This window comes from Elgaria multicarinata, chromosome 5, assembly GCF_023053635.1.
Source record: "Elgaria multicarinata webbii isolate HBS135686 ecotype San Diego chromosome 5, rElgMul1.1.pri, whole genome shotgun sequence".
In the NCBI taxonomy this organism is placed as follows: Eukaryota; Metazoa; Chordata; class Lepidosauria; order Squamata; family Anguidae; genus Elgaria; species Elgaria multicarinata.
In genome coordinates this window covers 63,547,030-63,569,734 of record NC_086175.1, presented here as the reverse complement: position 1 = coordinate 63,569,734, position 22,705 = coordinate 63,547,030, and the positions used below count along the sequence as shown (strand labels likewise).

The 22,705-nt window shown below is 39.6% G+C and overlaps 1 protein-coding gene across 4 annotated transcripts in view; it reads left to right on the top strand.

Moving 5' to 3' along the window:
• The window catches only part of DMD (dystrophin), a 1,279,927-nt gene that overhangs the window by 832,175 nt on the left and 425,047 nt on the right, over positions 1–22,705 (top strand). For all 4 annotated transcript variants that reach the window (XM_063126497.1, XM_063126496.1, XM_063126495.1 and 1 more), the window contains exon 45: positions 5,946–6,121. In XM_063126497.1, coding sequence (XP_062982567.1) covers positions 5,946–6,121 — 176 coding nt within the window. The remainder of the gene's footprint in view (positions 1–5,945; positions 6,122–22,705) is intronic.

The following is a 22,705-nucleotide window of genomic DNA, read 5'->3' as shown; positions in this document are numbered from 1 at the left end:
GTCAGGTAATTCTGTCATCTCATAATTTAACTCTATTTAGAAGTAGGTCCTGCAACAAAATGTTGCAGTATGGAGTGCTTCTGATCACTGTTTCAGTCAGTCAGCCATGTTATTCCTTAACAATACTCAATTCCATCATTCCACAATAGTCAGCCAGTATTTCATGGACGCTGAGCATATTTGGTCCTCATTGGGTTGTTTTGGGAAGTTTCTCCTTCTTAGAGTTAAGAAAGATAGTATATGCCATGTTATTATATAAAGTGATAAAAGTAATATGAAAACTAAGTTTAGTTTACCATCTTGCAAACACACTATGGTTTGTCTTCTTCGCCATAGTTTCTCTGGAGTTTTCTTTCTTCTAATACTTTGTTTTTCTAATCTGTGTATGCCTAGTTCATTACCAGTTATCTATTCTAACACAATGGGTATGTATACAGATCAAGATGATCAAATAGAGTTATGATTCCGTACAGACTAGTAAGATTACCACCAGTGGTGTGTCAGTAGTGATAGTTCAGAACATTGGTTGTGGAGACTGTGCCTTACAAGGAGGTGATGTAATGCCAGTGGTGATTGGTTATACATGTAGTGATTTTTTCCTATCACAGGCAAGGTGGGGGGAATACGGTCATTCTAAGTTTTGATTATAACTTGTAAGGCTTGCTCATGTATGTACTCCTGCTAGGAATTAACTCTACTGGGGATATAGCCATGTATAAAATTAGTTTATTCCTGCTTTCATTCCCCAGCATTTTTCTGTATCAGAGATATCTGCATTCTGCAATTAAAACTTCTGCATTTTATTGTTTTAATACAGTTGTCACTACTGCCCCTATTCCACCATTCCTTATGCTTTACTGAGCTGGCTCTTCCAGAGGCAGCATTTTTTGACAGGACACACTGCTTTCTGAAGTGTCAATTCAGCAAGGCAAAGGACTAATGAACTAGCATCAGCAAAGAGGCAACTGCAGTAAAGATATTTTGAAAACTGCAAACTCTTTTGAAGACTTGAAGCAACAAAGACGTTGAGCCAATTGCAGTACTACTCTTTCCTCTTGCTTATAAGTATGCACAAGAGAGCTATTGGCAAATGTGCTATGTAGCCCTTTGAGAGCTGGTGAAGCACACACAGTGACTAGGGCCGTAGCTAGACCTAAGGTTTATCCCAGGATTGTCCTGGGGTCAAACCTGTTCATCTAAGTGCCACACAGGGCATCCAGCGCTCAGGCAGGGACGAACCCGGGATGATCCTGGGATAAACCTTAGGTCTAGCTACAGCCTAAGAGGCTGACCAGGAAGTCCCAGGCTTGAATTTCTCTTCTGCCATGAAGTCACTAGCTAGTCTTAGAACTTCATCCCACGTACCTGTTTCCCTCAAATTTTCCCTACAGCGATAAGCTGTCAGTGTTGTTGTTGCTACTGGGCGGCAAGATCCTTTGCATACCAGGAAATGGTTTAAGGGGGAAAATGTAAAAAATAAATAAAAAATCAATGGATGACCCAATCTGTTTCAAATTTGGTATGCTTAAATCTCTCCTTAATATCTATTACTGTGCCAATTTTGATGTCTTTATCTTTAAAGCTTACGCAGATGTAAGCATTTGTTTAATTTTTCTTCAAATCCTGCTCCTGCGCCCCAGTGGCCGCTCAGATGATACACTCAAAAAGTAGTATCAAAATACGGCGAGTCTTTTGCTTTTATAGCACAATTAAAGCAGGATGCATGGGAGTACTTCACAATAAAAACAGATTATAAGCTGGAAAACTTCAGAGTACTTTGCATGAAATTCAGTGATTGCACAATATAATGCTTGAAAGCACTGCACAAATGATGTTAATGTTAAAAAGAGAAGCAAAATGTTTTTAAAACATTTCACTTATGAAAGAGAGAGAGAGAGGTTTTGTTACTTGTTCTAGACCTTTTAATACACTTACCTTGCAAATTTTTTTTTGACAAAAAATACTTTGCACTTTGTGTGCAATCAGAATTTATGGCCAAATCATTGTAAAGATCATATAGAATTTAAACTATAGAATAATTTATGTATTTATGTATTTATGTATTTATTTTAAGAAATACACACACTGCTTTTCCCAGTAAAAAAGAGTTTAGAAACATAATAATATATCACTTCTCTTAAAGTCCTACATTTTGTTCAATAAAGGAGTGAACAAATATTTATGCATATTTATCTGGAAATTACTGTTTTTCAGTTAAGCCTGTGAGTGAAAGGGCATGTTTAAGATTACTGAATTCTGAAATAATCAAAGATCCCCTTTAATAAATGTACAAACATAAAAATGTTATTTCTGAATTTTGGTCTTTAACTAAGACCAAAAATAATGAAGAGTCTTGTGGAGCCTTAAAGGCTAATATATTTATTATGACATAAGCTTCATCACAAACATGAAGTTGTATCCTAAATTGGCAGGTGTATATACACATGATGTACGTGCTATCCCCTGCTTTCTGAATAATCAATGTCATTCTTTTACATACATTTAAGCTTTAACGTAATTGTCACAATCTGTATTTTTGCTTTTAATTTCCCTTTGACCTCACTGATTATATTCCATTCCCTATAAAATAAATGCAGTGATGATTCACAAAACAGTACTGATGATTTAACACAAACATCATTATTATTATCATTATCATCTATTTATATCCATGTTTCCCATTAAAAGGAAGCCAAACGTGGCTAACAATGTCATACAAAATACAATAGTGTCAAATAAAATATAAAAAGACAATAATATAAGAAATAATCAAAAATAAAACTACTACAATAACCCTATAATCAAACTTTCAATTCCAAACTTAAAAATTGTCAATGAATACAAAATTCAGTATTCTCCTACTGGTTTCTGAATATTGCTCTTTTTGATGTCAGATTTGTATCCGTTTAAGAACATAAGACTCATCCTGGATGAGACTGAAGGTCTATGTAGTTAGTCCAGCATTGTATTCACACAGTGACCAACCAGATGCCCATAGGAAGCTCACAAGCAGGACATGAGTGTCACAGTATGCTCCTGCTAGTGTTCCCGCATAACTGCCATGCACAAATGTAGAGATTGGCTTGTTTGTCCTGTGTAGAATGCAAAGGGGCACTGCTGACAGATGATAAATGTGTTAGTCTTCAAGGTGTCACACAACTTTTTGTTGTTTTTTCAGCAACAGACTAACATGACTAGCCTCTGGAAATAAGTAATACCAAAGTAAAAGTAGGCATTAATCCATTCTTTCTTTTTAATTTACCTTTTATTTTATATTTTATATTCCTACATGCATAGGGTGACCATATGACCGGTTTTGCCTGGATTTGTCCAGGTTTTTGATGACAAATCCGGGAGGGGGAGGGGAAATCCGGATTATTCCAAAGAGCAGCTCTAATGGGAATTAACTAAAATGCTTATACGTCATTTTTTAAGATAAAGACATGAAACTTGGAACAATAGTAGCTCTTAGGAAGGGCTTTAGTCATACCAAATTTGAAACAGATCCGTTCACCCCGTTGATTATTTAGGATTTTTTTTAAAATTGAGGTTTTAAAATTATTATTTTTAAAATCATCATTTTTAAAGATAAAGAGATGAAACTTCGCACCATGATAGGATTTAGGTAGAGCTTTAGCCACACCAAATTTGAAACAGATCTGTTCATCCATTGATTTTTTTAGGAATTTTTTTAAAATTGAAGTTTTTAAATTATTATTTTTAAACCGTCATCTTTAAAGATAAAGAGCTGAAAGTTGGCACCATGATAGCTTTTAGGTAGAGCTTTAGCATACCAAATTTGAAACAGATCTGTTCATCCATTGATTTTTCAGAATTTTTTAAAATTTGAGGATTTAAATAAATAATTTTTTTTTAAAGATAAAGAGATGAAACTTGGCACCATGATTGCTCTTAACAAGGACTTTAGCTATGCCAAGTTTGAAACAGATCTGTCCATCCATTGAGTTTTAGGATTTTTTAAAAAAGTTTGAGGTTTTAAAATTATTTTTTAAAAAAGGCATTTTTAAAAGATAAAGGGCTGAAAGTTGGCACCATGATAGCTCTTAAGGAGAGATTTAGCCATGCCAGGTTTGAATCAGAACTGTTCATCCATTGTTTTTTTTAGGATTTTTTAAAAAGTTCAAAGTTTTAAAATTATTGTGTTTTAAAACTGCTGGAGCCATATCCTTCAAACTCAGGTTGTCAAACCTCCTCTTTGAGGTTTTGCATATTGAGCAGTTTCAGCCCTTGGTGTTAAGGGGATCTCCAGTCTTTAGGTAAGCTGCCACAACACTCACCCTAATGTTAGAGTAGAGAAACTTGTGACAATTATACACAAGCTTTTTTAAAAAATTGAAATTAAAAAAAGCCAGCCATCCAGCTGGCCAGTAGCAAACCCTGTTAACAACAACAGCAGCTTGCAGTGAGTGAAGACAGTCAGAAAAGATATTTGAGGGAAGGGGAGACTGTATCACACAAAGCACAGCAAAAGCTTCAAAGTACAGCAAAACCTACAAAAGTAGGAGTGAGTGAAGTTAATTTCAGATACATTGAATCTCTCACTTGTTCTTTATTTCAGTGATTTTAACATTAAGATGCTATGTAGAACAGATTTGTCTTAAATGTGTGCTGTAAAATCAGACATGTGACCAAGGCTATGTTCGGGTGGGCACGCCCCCTTGGTGCTGGACACGCCCAACCATGTTGTCCTCCTTTTTGGTTTCCAAAATATGGTCACCCTATACATGCAAGACAGAAAAACTCTTGGAGGAGGCTATGGCCTATCTGACTAAGGCAATGATAAACTATCTTAAAGCATGTTTTCAGACCCATACCCCATTTTACTTGCTTCTAAAACTTGCAATGCTTTTTGGGCCATGGTGGTTTTTTGCTGGGGATACAGATAGCTAAATGTCAGCTGCATCACCCACTTTTCTCACATCACTGGAAATCCTGATGCAATCATGATACAATTTGCATGACACATGCTCTTTTTTCAGGGTATCACTTTTCAAATGGCAGCCATAAAACAAAATCAAATTAGCCACCATGTGGTATTCCGAAGTCTGACATGGCCCTTTTTACAATACCAAATTTCACATCATAGAAAGATTGAATAACCACTGTAGAGAGAGTACAAACCCACCATAAAAACACAAGATGTGGCTATGGCACAAGCCCTTATATTCACCTAATGTAACACTTAAAAGATGCTTACCTGTATATCATCTGTATGTTAGAACGGTATATTTGGGCTACAGAATGCTGGCATAATACTGAGCATGGGCCTGCAAATGAGGTAAATATGATGCTGGTTATGTGGAGTAACTACATGAATGACTGCTTTGCCTTAGGCCATATGGTATTTAAATCAGGCCTATGTAATAAGATTAATACAACAACATTCTGTAGCATAGGTTTAAACATATTTTATAAAGGGGAAAAAGGAGACCAAACTGACATGGGTTTGTGCTATGGTAATATAAAAAAAGCCTATTTTTAGGGCCTTCTCGGTGGCAGCTCCGGTGCTCTGGAACTCTCTTCCCAGGGAAGCTAGGCTGGCTCCCTCCTTGATGGGCTTTAGGAAGCAGGCTAAAACTTTTTTGTTCAAGCAGGCCTTTGGAGAATAATCCAGCCCTCCATCTATGTTAATGTCTTATAATTTTGTTGTGTATTTTTTAATTGTTTATGGTTTTGTTTCCCTCCCCCCCCATGTATATTTTAAACTTTGTAAGGCCGCCTTGAGGCCCAGCATTGGGCAAAAGGCAGGATACAAATAAATATAATAATAATAATAATAATAATAATAATAATATATTTATATGGATGCATTTAGGAATTAATAGAGAAAAAATATCCATTATGTCCTTTCCCTACCGTGCTTGCGTCTTACTGACCAGAAGGACATTGTCTCCATTTTTATCAGATTATTTGGTATCTTGTAGGACCTCCAGGATGGCATTGGGAGACAGCAAGCTGTTGTCAGAACTTTGAACGTAGCTGGGGAGGAGATTATTGAGCAGTCATCAACAGCAGATGCCAGTGTGTTGAAGGAAAAGCTGGGAAGCCTGAATTTTCGGTGGAAGGAAGTCTGCAGACAGCTGGCAGAGAGAAAAAAGAGGTAAGCTAACATATTAGGTTTTATTTCAGGCTGCGTTCTAATAACAGGTCCATGAAAAATCTCTATTTTTTATTAGAGTTTTAGAAACTTTGTTAAGAATAGTCTTATGCACTAATATACTTATGGGATTTGTTTTTGTATGCTCGAACAATCAAAATATCCACACTTTTTTGTCCACGTGTCTGCAGAATGTGGACTTATATGTGTCTTATTCTTAGTATAATGTTATATTGTGCCAAATTTTGTTTACTTTTAGTGTTTTATTTTTGCATATCCTTATGTTGGCAAAAACTGTAAATAAAGCAGGCATAGGCTCCATCCCCCCTTAGAGCTAAATTTAGATAGAAGAAATAAACAACACAATAAAAACATTTCAGTAGAGGTAAAGTCTTGGGTTTGAACTTATTTGATACCGGTGCTTCAGAACATATGCTTGTCTGGAAATTTCATTGGTCCACCTTGTTAAGAAATTACTATGTTTTTCAGAGAGATTTTGTATTTGATTTAAAAGATTGAAGCACATTTGTTGGGAATGAAAATAGAGTGTGCTGTGGATGAAATGTAGGGGCCCCAGTAATGTTGCAGGCTTTGTTCACCTCTAAACCCTTTGCTATTACACTAATTATGCCCCTTTTTCATTTAAAAGAGGGAGGAACTAACTGTAGAAATGATATGCAAAGGCAAGGGGAATGTGGAAGACTATACTTGAATCCAGCCATTATTATTCTTTTACTAGTATGTGTGAAATGCTTGGAGTGATTTCAGTAAACTCCAGCAGTTGGAAGCAACAGATACAGTGCTAAATGGCTATTTCTGCTTCTTCTTCAGGTAATTGATAATAATATTTCATGTTTTGCAATAGGAAGACCATCACTTTTATTTATCATTCAAGAACGATTCTCATAAGTAATTTAAATCAGCTGCATTGAAGTGTTTTCTTTTCAGATAAGTATAAACATTTAGGTCCTTCCCAGATAAAAGAGACTTGTGGCACTTTAAAGACAAACCATTTGATTATTATTATTATTATTATTATTAATTATTATTACATTTATATACCACCCCACAACCGAAGCTCTCTGGGCGGTTTACAAAAGTTAAAATCAGTGAATATTAAAAAGAAATATACAAAATTAAAAAGCATAAAAAGCATAAAATACAAACAAAAACAGACAATATCCATTTAAAACAACAATAATCCTTCCTGGACTAAAGTGTACTTTATGAGATGCAGTGAACTCTGTCATCATAAGTTAATTCTATAATAAATGTGTTAGCTTTCCAGATGCCACAAGTCTGTTGGTTGGTTAGTTTTCTACAACAAACTTAACACAACTATCTCATTGCTGGTTGGGGGAAGCTTTGTTTTAAAGCTATACCAAATCCAGCAGTAGTACTTAATTTGCCTACTAGAAGTACAGGGATTTTGGGGTAGGATGGATTGTTGCTTTGGGGCAATGAAGTTAGCTGCACTGTTGCAAGGTCTCCTTGTTTGGTTAACTTTACTTTCTATGGTTATTATGCACTCCCAGATCAAAGGGTAAAGTGCACCACTAAAGCTTATTTTTAAAAGGTAGGAAAAGAATAAGAATAAGGTTAATGAAATGGCAGGTTATTGCTAGATGACAGAATGCTGCTGTTGGTTCATACACTGTCAGACATAGAGGGAAAATGGAATCAGGGAAGCCTCCAAACTAGGAAGTGTTGTAATAATGGTTGGCTTCAATTACTCCACATTGACTGGATAAATGTATATTCCAGTCTCTACAAAGAGGTTACATTTCTTGATGTCCTAAACGACTTTGCCCTAAAAGAGTTGATCATGGAACTAACCCTGCATTTAATCCTAAGTGGCCCAGAACCTAATACAAGATGTAAATGTTGTTGAACTCATTGGTATCTGTGACTGCAGTGCTATCAGATTCAGCATATACTTAAGTGCCCAGGAAGTCCAACACAGGCAGGATCTACATGATTGCTTTAAAAAGGTTTATAACAATAGTGACAAGTGTTGGGGCCCAGGGCCAGATCTACACCAAGCAGGATATGACACTTTGAAAACGGTTTGGAAACTGTATATGGAGTGTGTCCTGGGCCCCAACATTTGTCGCTACTGTTATAAACTGTTTTAAAGCAATTGTGGAAGTGAAGGGTGAAATAACAAGATGAGACAAGAAGTTGGATTTAAATAAGGGCCACATTTATTTATAACTCTGCAAAGGAAAGATGGAGGCCTAGGCGGGCATCCTATCTTGGCCAACGTCTTGGCCATAATTGGGATTGGGCGAGCTATTCAGATCCCGACAGGTGACGCGTGTATATCGCCACCCATCAGAATTCCCCATTTGGGGTAGGAAGGCCTTCTAATATCACTCCCCCTCATGTTGCAAATCTCTGAGTGAGTGAGTAAGGTTGGCCCCAGAGGTAACCCTTATCCCGCCACCTGGCGCTGGGGTGAGGGCCTCAGGAGTTACCAATCACCACAACGGTGCCTAAGAGTGCTCATCAACTTTATCCTTGCTCCCAATGCCCACATGCCTGCCCCAATTAAATGTGACCAAATTCAACCAATTAGCCTCTTTAATACTCCCCTGCTGTCTTACAGTGTGAAGTAGACCAAAAAACTCCCAAATGAAAGTATTGAGAGCAAAAAAAATTCTACTTGGCTCCACTAGGGGCAACCAGTAAACCCACTCTGTCTACAGGGAGGGAGGGAGCCGTGACGTGAAGAGGTGGCTGGGAGGGGCAACCACCCTTAAGGTAGGCTTCAGACCCCTCCCATCCCATGTGGTCCCTTATGGAGGCAGCCAATGGCTGGCCACTGTGTATCTTGCTCGTCCCCACCCGCAACTGCCTTCCCATGCCCAGGCAAGCCAGGCGTGGTTGTAAGGCGTTAGTGTAGATCCTGCCCAGGACACACTGCATATACAGTTTTCAAACTGTTATAGCCTGCATGGTGTAGACTCCTAGACAGTCACACTTGACTTTAAAAGAAGAAACATCTTTAAAATGAGGGAACTGGTGAAAAGGACAGTGAAAGGGGGAGTCAAGAGGGTTAACTCTCTTCAAAATACATGGAAGTTCCTCAAAACTACAGTAGTAAAAGCTCAACTAAAATGTCAGCTAACCTTTTCCTAAAAGGTTAGGAAAAGTAGGACAAAATCAAAGAGGTCACCAGTATGGTTAACAAGCAGTGTCAAGGACGCTATTAGAGAAAAGAGGGCTGGAGTATCTCCCCTGTGAGAGAAGGTAAGAAGAGCTGGGATTGTTTAGTTTGGGGGGAAAGGAGGGTAAGGGGAGACATGATAGAGGTGTACAAAATTATGCATGGTGTGGGGAATGTGGATAGGGAGACATTTTTCTCCCTCTCCCATAATTCTAGAACCTGGGGTCATCCCATGAAAGTGACTGGTGAGAGTCTAAGGACAGATAAAAGGAAGTAGTTTTTCCACACAGTGCATAGTTAAACTGTGGAATTCACTACCACAAGATGTAGTAATAGCTTTAAAGGGAGGTTGGATAAATACCTGGATCAGAAGGCTGTCAATGTGGCTACTAGTTCTGATAGCTATGTGCTACTTCCAGTATGAGAGGCAGTAAGCCTATATGTACCAGTTGCTGGGGAATATGGGTGGGAGGGTGCTGTTGCACCTATATCCTGCTTCTGGGTTCCTGGTTGACAGCTGGTTAGCCTTTGTGTGAATAGAGTGCTGACCTAGATGGACCCTGGGTCTGATCCATTATGGGTCTTCTTATGTTGTTATAAGTTTTAATGGAGCAGGAAGGATTGTCTTCCTCAATGATCTTGAATAAAGTGCGTCATTAGTTTACACCAACATTTGAAAGAAGTGTATATTTAAAAATTGGATTAATAAAGTAAATTTGTCAATTTTCAGCACTTTTTAACTTGCTGTACCTGTGATACTTATTGGATTGGTTTGAAATTTGCCACAAGTGTAGACCTAATCAAATAATTCATGGAAGCTACATTTGAGCTTCCATGAGGTGTCATTTTATAAGCAATAGAATTTTGAGCCTTAGGTTGGTGGACAGTTGTATGTTTTTGTTAGTCTGTTTTGCTATTTGTCTTAACTAAAGAGGCATTTCTGTGTCTATTTAATACTATCTAGCTATTTTAACTACTTTTCTGATAGCTACTTGGCATAGAAGGGTATATTTATATCCCAATTCATTTTGTCACATGACACTGAGTAAATATACACATATAATTGTATAATTCAATTGTATAATTGAAATACTTTAATGGTATTTCAGGGCCAAAGGAGAAGTGATGGCAGCAAACATATTTGTTGAAATTAACCCTACCATAATCACATATACATTTGGAGATAGAAGTCCAATTTTGTGTATGGATTAGGGAGCTGAACGCTCCCTGAGCTGGCTGCTAATGCCCTTATAGCCTCTTCCACTAAGATCTTTTTCCCTAGCACTATTCAGGTGTTTCTAAAGTGGAAATCGGTAAGACATGAGGAGAAGGAGTTTGCTAGCCCCTCCCTCCTCCATTTTTATCTTTGTTATCTTTCCCTCCTGTAATTGTGGGGTCCACCACAGAATTAATAATGCTGTTTTTCCACACAACAACATGTCTTACTTATTGTCAAACTATTTTCTGATGTCAGAGCTTGACTGATGAGAAAAGCACCTGGCAGAAAAGCACATTTTATCACATAAGCCACAGGAGAGACCTCTGCTTCAATCCCAATGAATTTTGGATGAGGTTCACACTTTTTTTAAGAGCTGAGGAACAGAATAATAGTTATAGCTGAGGAACTAGGATACATTTTATATAATTGCTGCTTCTGAATTAGAGCAGACTATGGTTAGTTTATACCAACTACCTCAACCTAGTGCCTTCCTGCAGCTTTGAACTGCAATTCCTATCATCCCTTATCACTGGTCATATTGGCTGGAGCTAATGCAATTGTAGTCCAAACCATCTGCAGGGCAATAGATTGGTGAATGGCTGTTTTAGACTTTGTGTTTTCCCCCCAAGCATGCCCAAAACAAACCATGATTTCTGCATTGTTTCAATAACTATAGTTTAATCTAACTGTATTTTCTGCTTGGGCGAAACTGCAAACTGTAGGTAATTGAAAACTGAAATAGATGCTTCTGATATGCTTGCAATCCTAAACACACTTACTATGGAGTAAGCCTTATTAACCCAGCAGGATGTCTGAATAAATAAGCATAGGATTTTGCTGAAAGATGTTAGAAAATATAGATTCATTATTGCGAAATGTGATTACTTGAAATTCAAAATAGAAAAGTTATTTCTTAAGGCTCTCTACTATACGGTGCAAAGTTGCTTGTGTTACTAATTTTTTACACTCCATTTTCCAAAGCATGTTCCAGTGTATAGGAGACAGGAAATGATGTTGTGCAATATCACAAATTGTGCTTGCTTACAAGCAACAAACAGGTATAGTTCAGCTTATAGAAGGATTTCTCTAACAATGCAGTAATGCTCAGATGTTTCATAAGGCAATATAGGACCAGAGAGTCATTTGCTGTTTCCAAGCACTCTATCCCTCCATCTGGATTTGGGCTTGAAAGACCAAGGGAAAATGTGGGTGCATGGAGGGAAAGTTGTAACAAAGCACAATTTGTGACATTGCACAACAACATTACTTATCACAAGGCAGGTCTATTAAAGCATCAGATGCCTTAGCTTCCAGTTTCCTAGCTTTGTGGATCTTGAGCCAACATGAGATAGCCTTAACTCAGATCTTAAACCTGCAAGCTTTTGATAATTGAATACGTACACTCATCCCACGTACACTTTTGTTCTGGTTTACCCTCGAATTATCTCATTTCGCTTATATAGTGCTTACATAGTGCTTATATAGCATATGAAAACTTGTAAACTTACACCTCTGCTGTAGCGCGTTGGGGAGATCCATTGAGGTTCCCTCACACATGTTGTTATCCCCATCCCCCAGATCTTCTTTGTATCTCCTCCTACCGTTTATTGGTTGTTTCAAGTGGGGACAACTCCCCCTTGGACAACAGGGATTGGGATTTGCTTCTCTTGTTACTGAACACCAAAGTAGAACGTTACATAAGACTGCAGTCAACTCTTTTGCATGCTTACTCATTATTATTATTATTATTTATAAAGTGCCATCAATTTTCATGGCGCTGTACAGAATAAAACAAAACAAGACAATCTGCCATATGGCTTACATTCTAAAATCACCGTAACAGACAGGGGAGGGAGGGGAAAAACCAATAGGGGTAGGGACATTAAAACTAAATATAGACTAGTATGACCACGCTAGGGTTAAAAAGCTTTCGAGAAAAGTAATGTTTTCAAGCGAGATTTAAAAACAGAAATTGAGTTCAATGGAATGCATTAGAGCCCCTTGGATTTCAGTCTTAATTTTTGCAACTTTAAAAAGGAAAAAAAATGGGCTGGGTGGCTGGGGTGGAGGAGCAAAGCGAGGTAGGAAGTGGCCATCTCAACTCCCAGTGTACGGAGGAGGAGACTTCAAATGCAGCGCCAGGACCTCCAATGGCAGAGAAATTGAGAGGCAAATCACAGTTACTGAGAGGATTAAGCCATCCTTTCCCGTGTGGGGGCTCCCAATAAAAACTGGACCCCCATTGTTAAAAAAAATAAAAGAAAAAGGTGGGGAGAAGCAGGATCCTCCCCCCAGGGAGAATGTTTCCAAGGGGGGGGGAATCTACACTACTGCTTTAAAGCGCTTTAAAGCGCTTTATAACAGTTTTGAGAACTGTTTGGGCCCAGAACACATTGCATATACAGTTTTCAAAACGTTTTCAAAGTGCTTTAAAGCGCTTTAAAAGCAGTAGTGTAGATCCCCCCCATCTCTGCTTCCCCCTGTCTCCTGTCATCCCCCACTCAGCTTCACATGCTCAAAGGAATGGAAGATCTGTGTCCTTCCCCCACCAACTCCCATTCAAATAAGAACAAGAGCAACACAAAGTAGGATGGAAAAGGACGGACACGGACACACACACACACACACACACTGATTCAGAAGCAGCAAAAGGACTTCGCTTGAAACTGATAAGACATTTGGGTGCAACTGACCAGCCTTTGAAGAGTGCTGTTCCGGACCTATAGAGGAACGTGTTCCTTTGCAGTTAAAAACACACAGATCTAAAGAGTCTCTCCCCCCTCACCTTCCTTTCCTCCCTCGCGGTCCGGTCTCCTTGATTTGTATATATGTGGGTGATGGTTGCTGCTGCAAATCCCATTGATTTCAACTGCTACATGCTGCCCCTTGGTCTGTGCTTAGGAAAAGGGCACAGAAAGAGGGGAAATCTTTCCAGCCCCTCCTTCCCTCTGTTTCTCTCCCCTCCAAGCACAGACCAAAGGGCATCAGGTCACATTAGCAGTTGAAATCAATGGGATTTACTTTTGAGTAAAGTAAATCCCCTAACCCTGCCTGGAGGCTCCCTCCCTCCCTCCTGCTTAGGAAAAGTTCCCAGGTGTGGAAAGGGGAAATCTTTCCAGCACCACCCTTCACCATTTCTCTCCCCTCCAAGCACAGACCAAAGGGCAGCAGTTGAAATCAATGGGATTTACTTTTGAGTAAAGTAAATCCCATTGAAGATGCACTGTTTTGGATGTTCAAAGGAGGAAAGGATTTGAATTGGCACAGATGCCCCAAGACGTTGTCCTTCTCTCCCCCCTCCAGTCCCTTCTCTCTCACTCTCTCTTTACCCCCTACCCTCTTCCCTGCCTGTCCCACTTTAGACTTGACAAATGTAATTAACAGATTGCAACAACAGCCGCCACCCCACCCCACCCAAACACACACACACACACACACACACACACACACACACACACACATACACACATCCAGGTGCTGTGACTGCTTCCTAGACACTGCATGGCAGGGCTTGCTGCTTTGGTTTTGCAAGGCAGAATTGGTGCTAGGGCTCAGAATTTACTGAGGAGAAAAGCTCAGCTTCATAAAAAACAATGTTTCTGAGCGACTGCAAAGTGCATTTCCCATACTGCTGAGAAAGGCTCAGCCCTGGAAAAGAAGAATGTCACACCCCTCTCTTATGTCAGCAATACTGCCCCTTGAGAACACGCCCACAGTATAGCGCATTGAAAATGATGGATAAAAAATACACGTTGAAATTTCAGCAATGTGCTTTCGCATGCTGGGAAGAAACGGACATTCCCTGCACCTTTATAATCCACTATCATCCGAGTCCTTCGCAGCGAAAGCAGACTGTAATCCCTGCATCATTTGTGTCTTTTGCGTGGATTTCACTGCAGCAGCACAATATTCGGCTGGTGAGATTATTATTATTATTATTATTTATTTATATAGCACCATCAATGTACATGGTGCTGTACAGAGTAAAACAGTAAATAGCAAGGCCCTGCCGCACAGGCTTACATGAAGCTCTAACTGTCTTGTGGTCAAAAGCTGTTGGCATTTAATGACAGCAAGAGAACATTCCAAGAGAAATTTGGTTTTGATCCTGTTTCTGTAACTATCAGCTCATGATTTCAGTTTTGTTCAGAAATCCCATGTGGTATGTAAGAAATGTATTACCTAAAATCATCCGGTTTCTAATGCCACTTCATTTGTATTTATTGAAACAAATTAGAAATGGCATATTTTAGGGTTCATTTTTAATTCACCCACACAGTACATTATCTATCTATCTAAACAAGTTTGCTACCTCTGGCAAGTTTCCATCTCCCTCCCTTTCTTCCCCAGAGACAAAGTATGTCACCTTTGTGGGAGAACCAGATGCTACTGGCTGAAAGCCTGGGGACATGAATTCATTTAAAACTGGTTATATTTGATTACCTTGCTCGTCAGGTAATTACTCTTCCTAATAAATTGCAGAACTAAAAAGACAAGGTTAAAAGTTACAGCCACACACTAATGACCACTAATATTACCACTTGAAAGTAGGTATTGATGTGTTATATGTGATTCTCAGGGCTAAGAATATCTCAGGAAGAGGGTGTTTTGTTCATTTTCTGAAAAAGGAGGAATAATTTGATTTCTGCTATGGACAAGTTCCTTCTATAAAAGTCATTCTTTATTTGACCTGCATTTATATGTTGGAGTACATGGATTCAGGAGGCATTCTCATTAGAGTAGGCATTATATCTAGGATTAGATAAAGAAATATAAGCCAGTCCTCTCCCCACAAGATGTACAGCATTTAAAAGATGTAGTATCACCCAACATCTGAGAAGCAACTTATTTGGGGTTGTGTGGTAGAGAAGTACAACTAATAATAGAAATTGTGTGAATCCGAGAGTAAACTCTAATTATCCCTTATGTGGTCTCTCAAAACATCATTGTGCCACCATGCCCAAGGGCCAAACTACAAATTATGGGAGGATACCTCAGGGTTTTGCAAATGTTGAACGCATAAGGACAGAATAGAATCATGCAATTCCCTCACATACCTGCTGGCCATGCTCCCCAGCTGCTGTGTAAACAGCATTAACTTTATTTATTTATTTATTTATTACATTTTTATACCGCCCAATAGCCGAAGCTCTCTGGGCGGTTCACAAAAATTAAAACCATGAAGAGCATAAAAACAACCAACAAATTTAAAACACAAATACAAAATACAATATAAAAAGCATAACCAGAATAAAACCACACAGCAAAAATTAATATAGGTTAATATGAGATTAAAACAGCAAAGTTTACATTTAAGTTAAATTAGGTGTTAAAATACTGAGAAAATAAAAAGGTCTTCAGCTGGCGACGGAAAGAAAATAACATAGGTGCCTAGCGAACCTCTCTGGGGAGCTCGTTCCACAACCGGGAACGTTCCACAGCAGAGAAAGCCCTCCTCCTAGTAGCCACCTGCCTCACTTCCTTCGGCAGGGGCTCACGGAGAAGGACCCCTGTGGATGATCTTAAGGTCCGGGCATATGGGAGGAGGCGTTCCTTCAAATAACCTGGCCCCAAACTGTTTAGGGCTTTAAATGTCAATACCAGCACTTTGAATCGGGCCCGGACCTGGACTGGCAGCCAATGAAGTTGTAGAAGGACTGGCGTGATATGATCTCACTGGCCAGTCCCTGTTAGTAGGCGGGCTGCCCTGTTTTGTACCAGCTGAAGTTGTATAACATGTATAACACATTGCAGTAATCCAAACGAGAGGTTATCAGAGCATGGATAACTGTAGCTAAGCTATCTCTGTCCAGATAAGGGCATAGTTGGTACATCAGCCTAAGCTGATAAAAGGTGCTCTTTGCCACTGATTTCACCTGTGCCTCAAGTGACAGCTCTGGATCCAAGAGCACCCCCAAACTACGGACCCGATCCTTTAGGGAGAGTGCAATCCCGTCCAGGACAGGGTAAACATCACCTCGCTGGACAGATGAACCACCCGCTAACAGTATCTCCGTTTTGTCTGGATTGAGTCTCAGTTTGTTAGCCCTCATCCAGTCCATTACCATGCCCAGGCACTGGTTCAGAACAGCCACTGGCTCACCTGGGTTTGATGAAAAGGAAAGATAGAGCTGGGTATCATCCACATATTGGTGACACCTCAGTCCACATCTCCGGATAACCTCCCCCAGCGGCTTCATGTATATGTTAAACAGCATAGGGGATAAAATAGAGCCCTGTGGAACCCCATGGTTTAGGTGCCATAGCACAGAGCAATAATCCCCCAGCACCACCTTTTGAAAATGGCCATCCAAGTAGGAGCGGAACCACTGCAACGCAGTACCTCCAACTCCCAGCTCAGACAGCCTATCCAGAAGGATACCATGGTCGATGGTATCAAAAGCCACTGAGAAGTCCAGGAGAACCAACAGGATCGCACTCCCCCTGTCTTTCTCCCGGCAGAGGGCGACCAAGGCAGTTTCCGTTCCAAAACCAGGCCTGAAACCCGATTAGAATGGATCTAGATAATCCGTTTCATTCAAGAGTGTCCTGCAACCACCCGCTCAAGCACCTTGCCCAGGAAAGGGATGTTTGCCACCGGCCTATAGTTTTTAGCATCTTCCCAGTCCAGGTTTGGCTTTTTTAGGAGTGGTCTGATTACTGCCTCTTTTAAAGAGGCCGGCACCACTCCCTCTCTCAAGGAGGCATTTACAACCTCCTGGACCTAGCCGGCGATCCCCTCCTTATTTGATGTAATAAGCCATGAAGGGCCAGGGTCAAGCACACAGGTGGTCGACCAGACTTAGCCAAGCACCTTGTCCACATCCTCAGGCCTCAGTAACTGAAACTCATCCAATAAAGCTGGCCCAGACGGCGCTCTGAACACCTCTATTAGTGGAACTGCGTTAAGTGTGGTGTCCAACTCAAGACGAATCTGAGCGACTTTATCTTCAAAGTGTCGTGCAAACTCGTCACAGCGTGCTACCGAGAGTTCAGCAATCTCACGCCCTGGCCCAGAGTATAACAGGCCACAAACCACCTGGAAAAGCTCTGCTGGACGACACTGTGAAGATGCAATGCTGCTGGAAAAGAACTGTCTCTTTGCCACCTTCACCGCCACAGAGTAGGCTCGTGGCGGTGTACATCTCTTCCTCAAGATTGGAAACTTTGGGCCTCTTAAGATTTTTGATGCAAGGAAGAGCGCTTTGCATGTACAGCTGCATGCATTTGTCACCTTTCCAGACTCTGAGTCTAGCAGTTGTAGGTTCAAGGGTCCAAGACTTCCAAGGTATCAGTACAATCAGGCAAAAAGCAACATCTCAACAGTCCAGTTTACAGGCAACAAGGTTCCAAGTCAACACAGTAGACAAGAAGCAGGCAGAAGGAAGGCCAAATTTCAGTCCAGAAGTACTCACACTAAGAATCAGTCAAGGCAGCAATCCAACATCAAGGGAAGTTGCACTCCGGAAGGTCGAATCAGCATTGTTTCCAGTAACTCTCAGCCTTACACTCCTCTTTTATGCAGCGGTTGAACCCTTCTGTGTTCTTCTCTTCTTAGCTGTCCAGCTCTTCCTCTGATGAATCTTCCATCAGGGGCATAACACTGTTTCATTAATGCTGTCAGGGGTGTGGCTAGTGAGCAAGTTAGTATGGGAAGGATATATGTGTTCCCACTACTCTTTGGTGTTCATTTCAACACCACCCTTGTTGCTTTCTAACCCAGGAGAGCCAGAAAGTAAGTTTGATCAAAAAGCCCTGATGTGGCCCCAAGTCTCTAGGCAATGGATCAAAAGCGCTATAGTGGACTCTGCTTCTTTATATGTAATATATATTGCTAAAGTAGCTAAGGACACAGTCCTATGCATGTTTAGATTGAAAAAAGGATGGCTGGGGAATGCCGGGTTTTGTAGGACTTTTTTCTCTCTGAACAGTAATAGGGTTGCACCCTAATGGTTCTTCTAAAAATAAGCTTTGAAGGTACCATTTGCAGTTTAGAGTAGCTGGGTGTAAATCAACCCGAGAGGAAAGTTATTTTTTCACAGGACTGCAGTGGGTCTTGAACTAGGGACCCTGACACCACAATGAAGATCAGACTCCCAGCCAGAAACTTCAGGAGATCTTTTTAAAAGCTTCTGGGTCAGGCCTTGCTGGGTACAGTCTACCTTCATCTTGCTCCTCACGCTCAGTTTACAGCAGCCAGGTCTGACGTCTTTATTTTAGCTGCAACGTGTTTTTTTCTTGTTTTTAAAGCAAATGAAGATTATTTAACATTTTACTGTGTAATGCACAGAAGCCATTTTTCCATTGACTTTAAAATTATATGTAAATTCCTCCCCATGCTCACTGTTACTCCATTTACTGAAAATATATTATAAATGTTTGTAATGCAAACAGCTATTCATCCAATATTTCAAACTGAGGCCACAGCTTGTTCTTGTGTAAATGTATTGAAATGACTCTTGAAATAAAATATCTAGCACTTAATTGCAGTTGGAGAGTTTTAAATGCACCATTTATTACTGTTACTACCACATGTTGGAATAAATCCTAGCAAATCATTAAAGCTGTAGGTTAATGAAGTTGTAACACTTGAGATCTTGAATGCTTGAATAAAACATTTTTAAACATTGCTGTCAAGATGATAACCTTAGAAGCATAGCATTACTTAAAGTATACTACTTGTTTGTATTTTTTCTTATTCTAGAAATGGGTACTTGGGATTAATAATATGGGATTAATATCCCTTTCTATGGTGCCTTGATCCTAAATATTTGGAGCACCATATCTCAATGTGATTTATTGTATGGTGTACATAGTACATTTCCTTTAAATATACTAGAATTGGTGCAATACAACTGTTACCCACTTTATACATTTAACTGGACTGTCCAATAATAATATTTGGCATTTATATCATACTTTTTCAGTATGCAAAATGGTTCACATACATAATCTGGGTATTTATTACAACAGCTAATATTATTAACCCTATTTGGAACCACCTAATGAGTTCATGACTGAGGTGGGATTTGAACCTGGGACTTTCCTGCTCATACCTCACACAAATTTAAATGGTCCACCCCAGGAAATTAGTTGATCCAGATGATTTCCTGAGAGTTATGGGGAGGTTTCCAGTTGGCATAGTCAGTCCTCCTGTTGATTCCCTGGTCCTTCTATGGGATATTGAGATGACTCAGGCAATTGACATGATCCCTGCCAAGTGCCCTCTTTCACTGAATATAGTTTGTTAAGCTCCTTGATTTGTCAGGGAGCTGTGGACAATGAAGATGAAACAATAGCTTGAACAGAGGTGGCAGAAAAACAAATCATTCCACCTACTGAATGCAGGTAAGAGCTCATCTGAGAGGATTCTCTGTGGCAGTCATGGTGATGAAGAAGCCACACTTCTTCATCACACATCATTGCATCATTTGAGTGATGTTCAGCAGAGCTGTTCCAAGTGATTTGTTGCCTTCTTCAGCTTGGCTATCAGGGGGATATTAAGGGATTCCTGGAGGCCCATTGTGGTTCATTTGCTCTGCACTTTAACAGAATAAGTTGTATCTCTAGCAACTTGGATTCTACCTTGTCTGTAGTACAGTCCGTGGGTGTGCCCAGAGCTCCACCTGCTTGCTCAAATCTGTCTCTCCTGGCTTTATAAGATTTTGCAAACAGAGTTTACCAGCTGGGTCCAGTAAGTCGTGAATGCTTACTCATGAGTGAAGTGGTCCCAACTCATTGAAGTAGATAGTCATGAAGGCAATCCTAAAGAGGACATCCTTGGACCACAAGGATTGTGCTGTCAGCCAATCATAAATATGAATATATAAACTTTTTTTGAATGGTCTTTAAGTGGGGGTTTACTGTGCAACTGCAGATACCCTTGGATGACATTGATTGGCTGGATCCATTTCAATGTGGCTTCAGTGCAAGATTTTGGACTGAAATGCCCATGATCATCCTGATGGATGACCTATACCAGCCAAAGGACAGGGGAAGTATGAACCTGCTGATCCTTCATTAAATACAATTGACCATTGTGGGCTGCCTCTCTAGAATACGGACTGGGGCCACTGTGCTACAGTAGTTCTGCTATTTTGATGGCCATTTTCAGAAGCTGATTCTAAGGGATTATCACCCTGCTCCATTGCAGTTATACTATGATGTGTGACAGGATCCATCTTGTCTCTCAAGATATTATGGTTCCTATATGAAACTACTGAGTGAGGTCATCCCAAGGTTTGGAGAGACTTGCCATCAATATGCAGATGAAGCCCAACTTTATTGCTCCTTTTTATCAGATTCAAGTGAGGCTGAAGATGTACTTGGAGTAGTAAATGAATGAATAACGGCCAATAAAATAAAGCTAAATCCATACAAGGCACGCATACTATGGTAAATGTCTCATCTCATTTGAGAGATGTTGTTCCACCTTTTCTAGACAGAGAGTTACACTACTGATGGATCAAGTTCTCAGTTTAGGTGTGTCTTCTCCTATCTTTAGAGTCCCAAATGGCTTCCATGGAATAAAGCACTTTTCACTCATTGTTTATGCCAGCTGTAACCTTTCTAGATGGATGTAGCCTGGCCACGTTTAGCAAGGCTTCAGTTATATTTCATTTACAGTACTGTAATGCATTGTATGTAGGGGCTGCCTTTGAAAACTACTTGGGAACTTCTGCTGGTACAAAATATAGCGGCTTGATTATTGACTGAGACTGGACATAGGGAGCACATTTCAGCAGTCTTGAAACAACTGCTGTGGAATCCACTCTCTTTCCGAGCACAATTCAGAATTCTGATTCATATATTTAAAGCCCTAAATGGCTTTGGACTAGGGTACCTGGAGAACCACCTTCTCCTTCATGAACCTGCCCAAGTGTTAAAATCTTCCTGGAGATGCTTCTTTAAGTCTACCCACTTTAAGAGGTGAGGCAGATGATGATGAGAAATTGTGTTGGTATCCCAATAATGGAGTGCTCCCCTCCAGGGTAGTTCATGTGAAACTGACTTTGATGGTGTTTTAGTGCCAGGTAACAACATTTGTATGTGTCTATGACTTTTCAGAGTTGCAGATCTTTGATCTGATGATTGTATTGTTTTATGGTGAGGTTGTTGGGAGGCTGTTGGTTATATTTTGTATTGACTTTTTTTGGGGGGGGGTATTTTTTAGTAGCATAAGCCACTCTGAAAGTATTTTCACTGAAGAGTTCTTCAATAAATAAATAAATAAATAAATAAATATAGAAAAATATACTCTAAGGTTTCAGTCCTATGCATGATTACCAGGAGGTAACCTCCCTTGTGAGGTTTTTGTGACCCGCCCAGAGAGCTTCAGCTATTGGGCGGTATAAAAATATAATAAATAAATTGAATACTCAGACTTATTTTTGAGTAAACTCACATAGGATTGTGCCTTAAGTTGCAATTCTACATCGACTCCAAGGGGTTTTTTTTGGCCACAATTCACAATCCTTTTTCTTCTAGCTTAATTTCATTTAGTGGTGACTCCTCTGGAGTAAATGGATTACTCTGTACCATTTTACATACTTAAACAGAACATTTACTTCTTGTTTCTATTTCTAACATCAGTTCTTTCATGAAATTCTCCCAGCTTCTCCAGTTTAAAAATAGTGGTTTTTTTCTTAGAAGTTTTTAAAATAAAATTTTAATATGTGTAGAAGAAAAATGTGAATACTTAAGTTTTTTTTATCCCATTACAATTTTATAGTTTTTACACTGCAATAATCTTGACATGTGCCAAGAAAGGAATCAATACTAGCACTCAAATCAGTGGCATGTATTCTTTGAAGGGTTGTAAATTAAATTTGAGAAGATATGCCTCTTAATGCTGCCACTTAAAATATAACTAGAGGGTTTGAAGAGAGAGTATCATTATCATGTATTAGAGATATCTTGGAGATTTTCTAAAGCCCACTAGAGATTAGTCAAGATGTTCTAGAAACTAGATCATTATTGGTTGCCTTTTTAAAAGCATATTTGCTTTTAGAGGAAGTTCTGACCTAACTATCTTGGCTTATGTGAACCGCCCAGAGAGCTGCGGCTATTGGGCGGTATAAAAATGTAATAAATAAATTAATAAATTATGTGACTATTCTTTTAAATGTATATTTTGGTTTTAATTTCTGAAGGAGCCAATAAACCGTGGTTATGCAACCACTATTGTTAGGAATGGTTC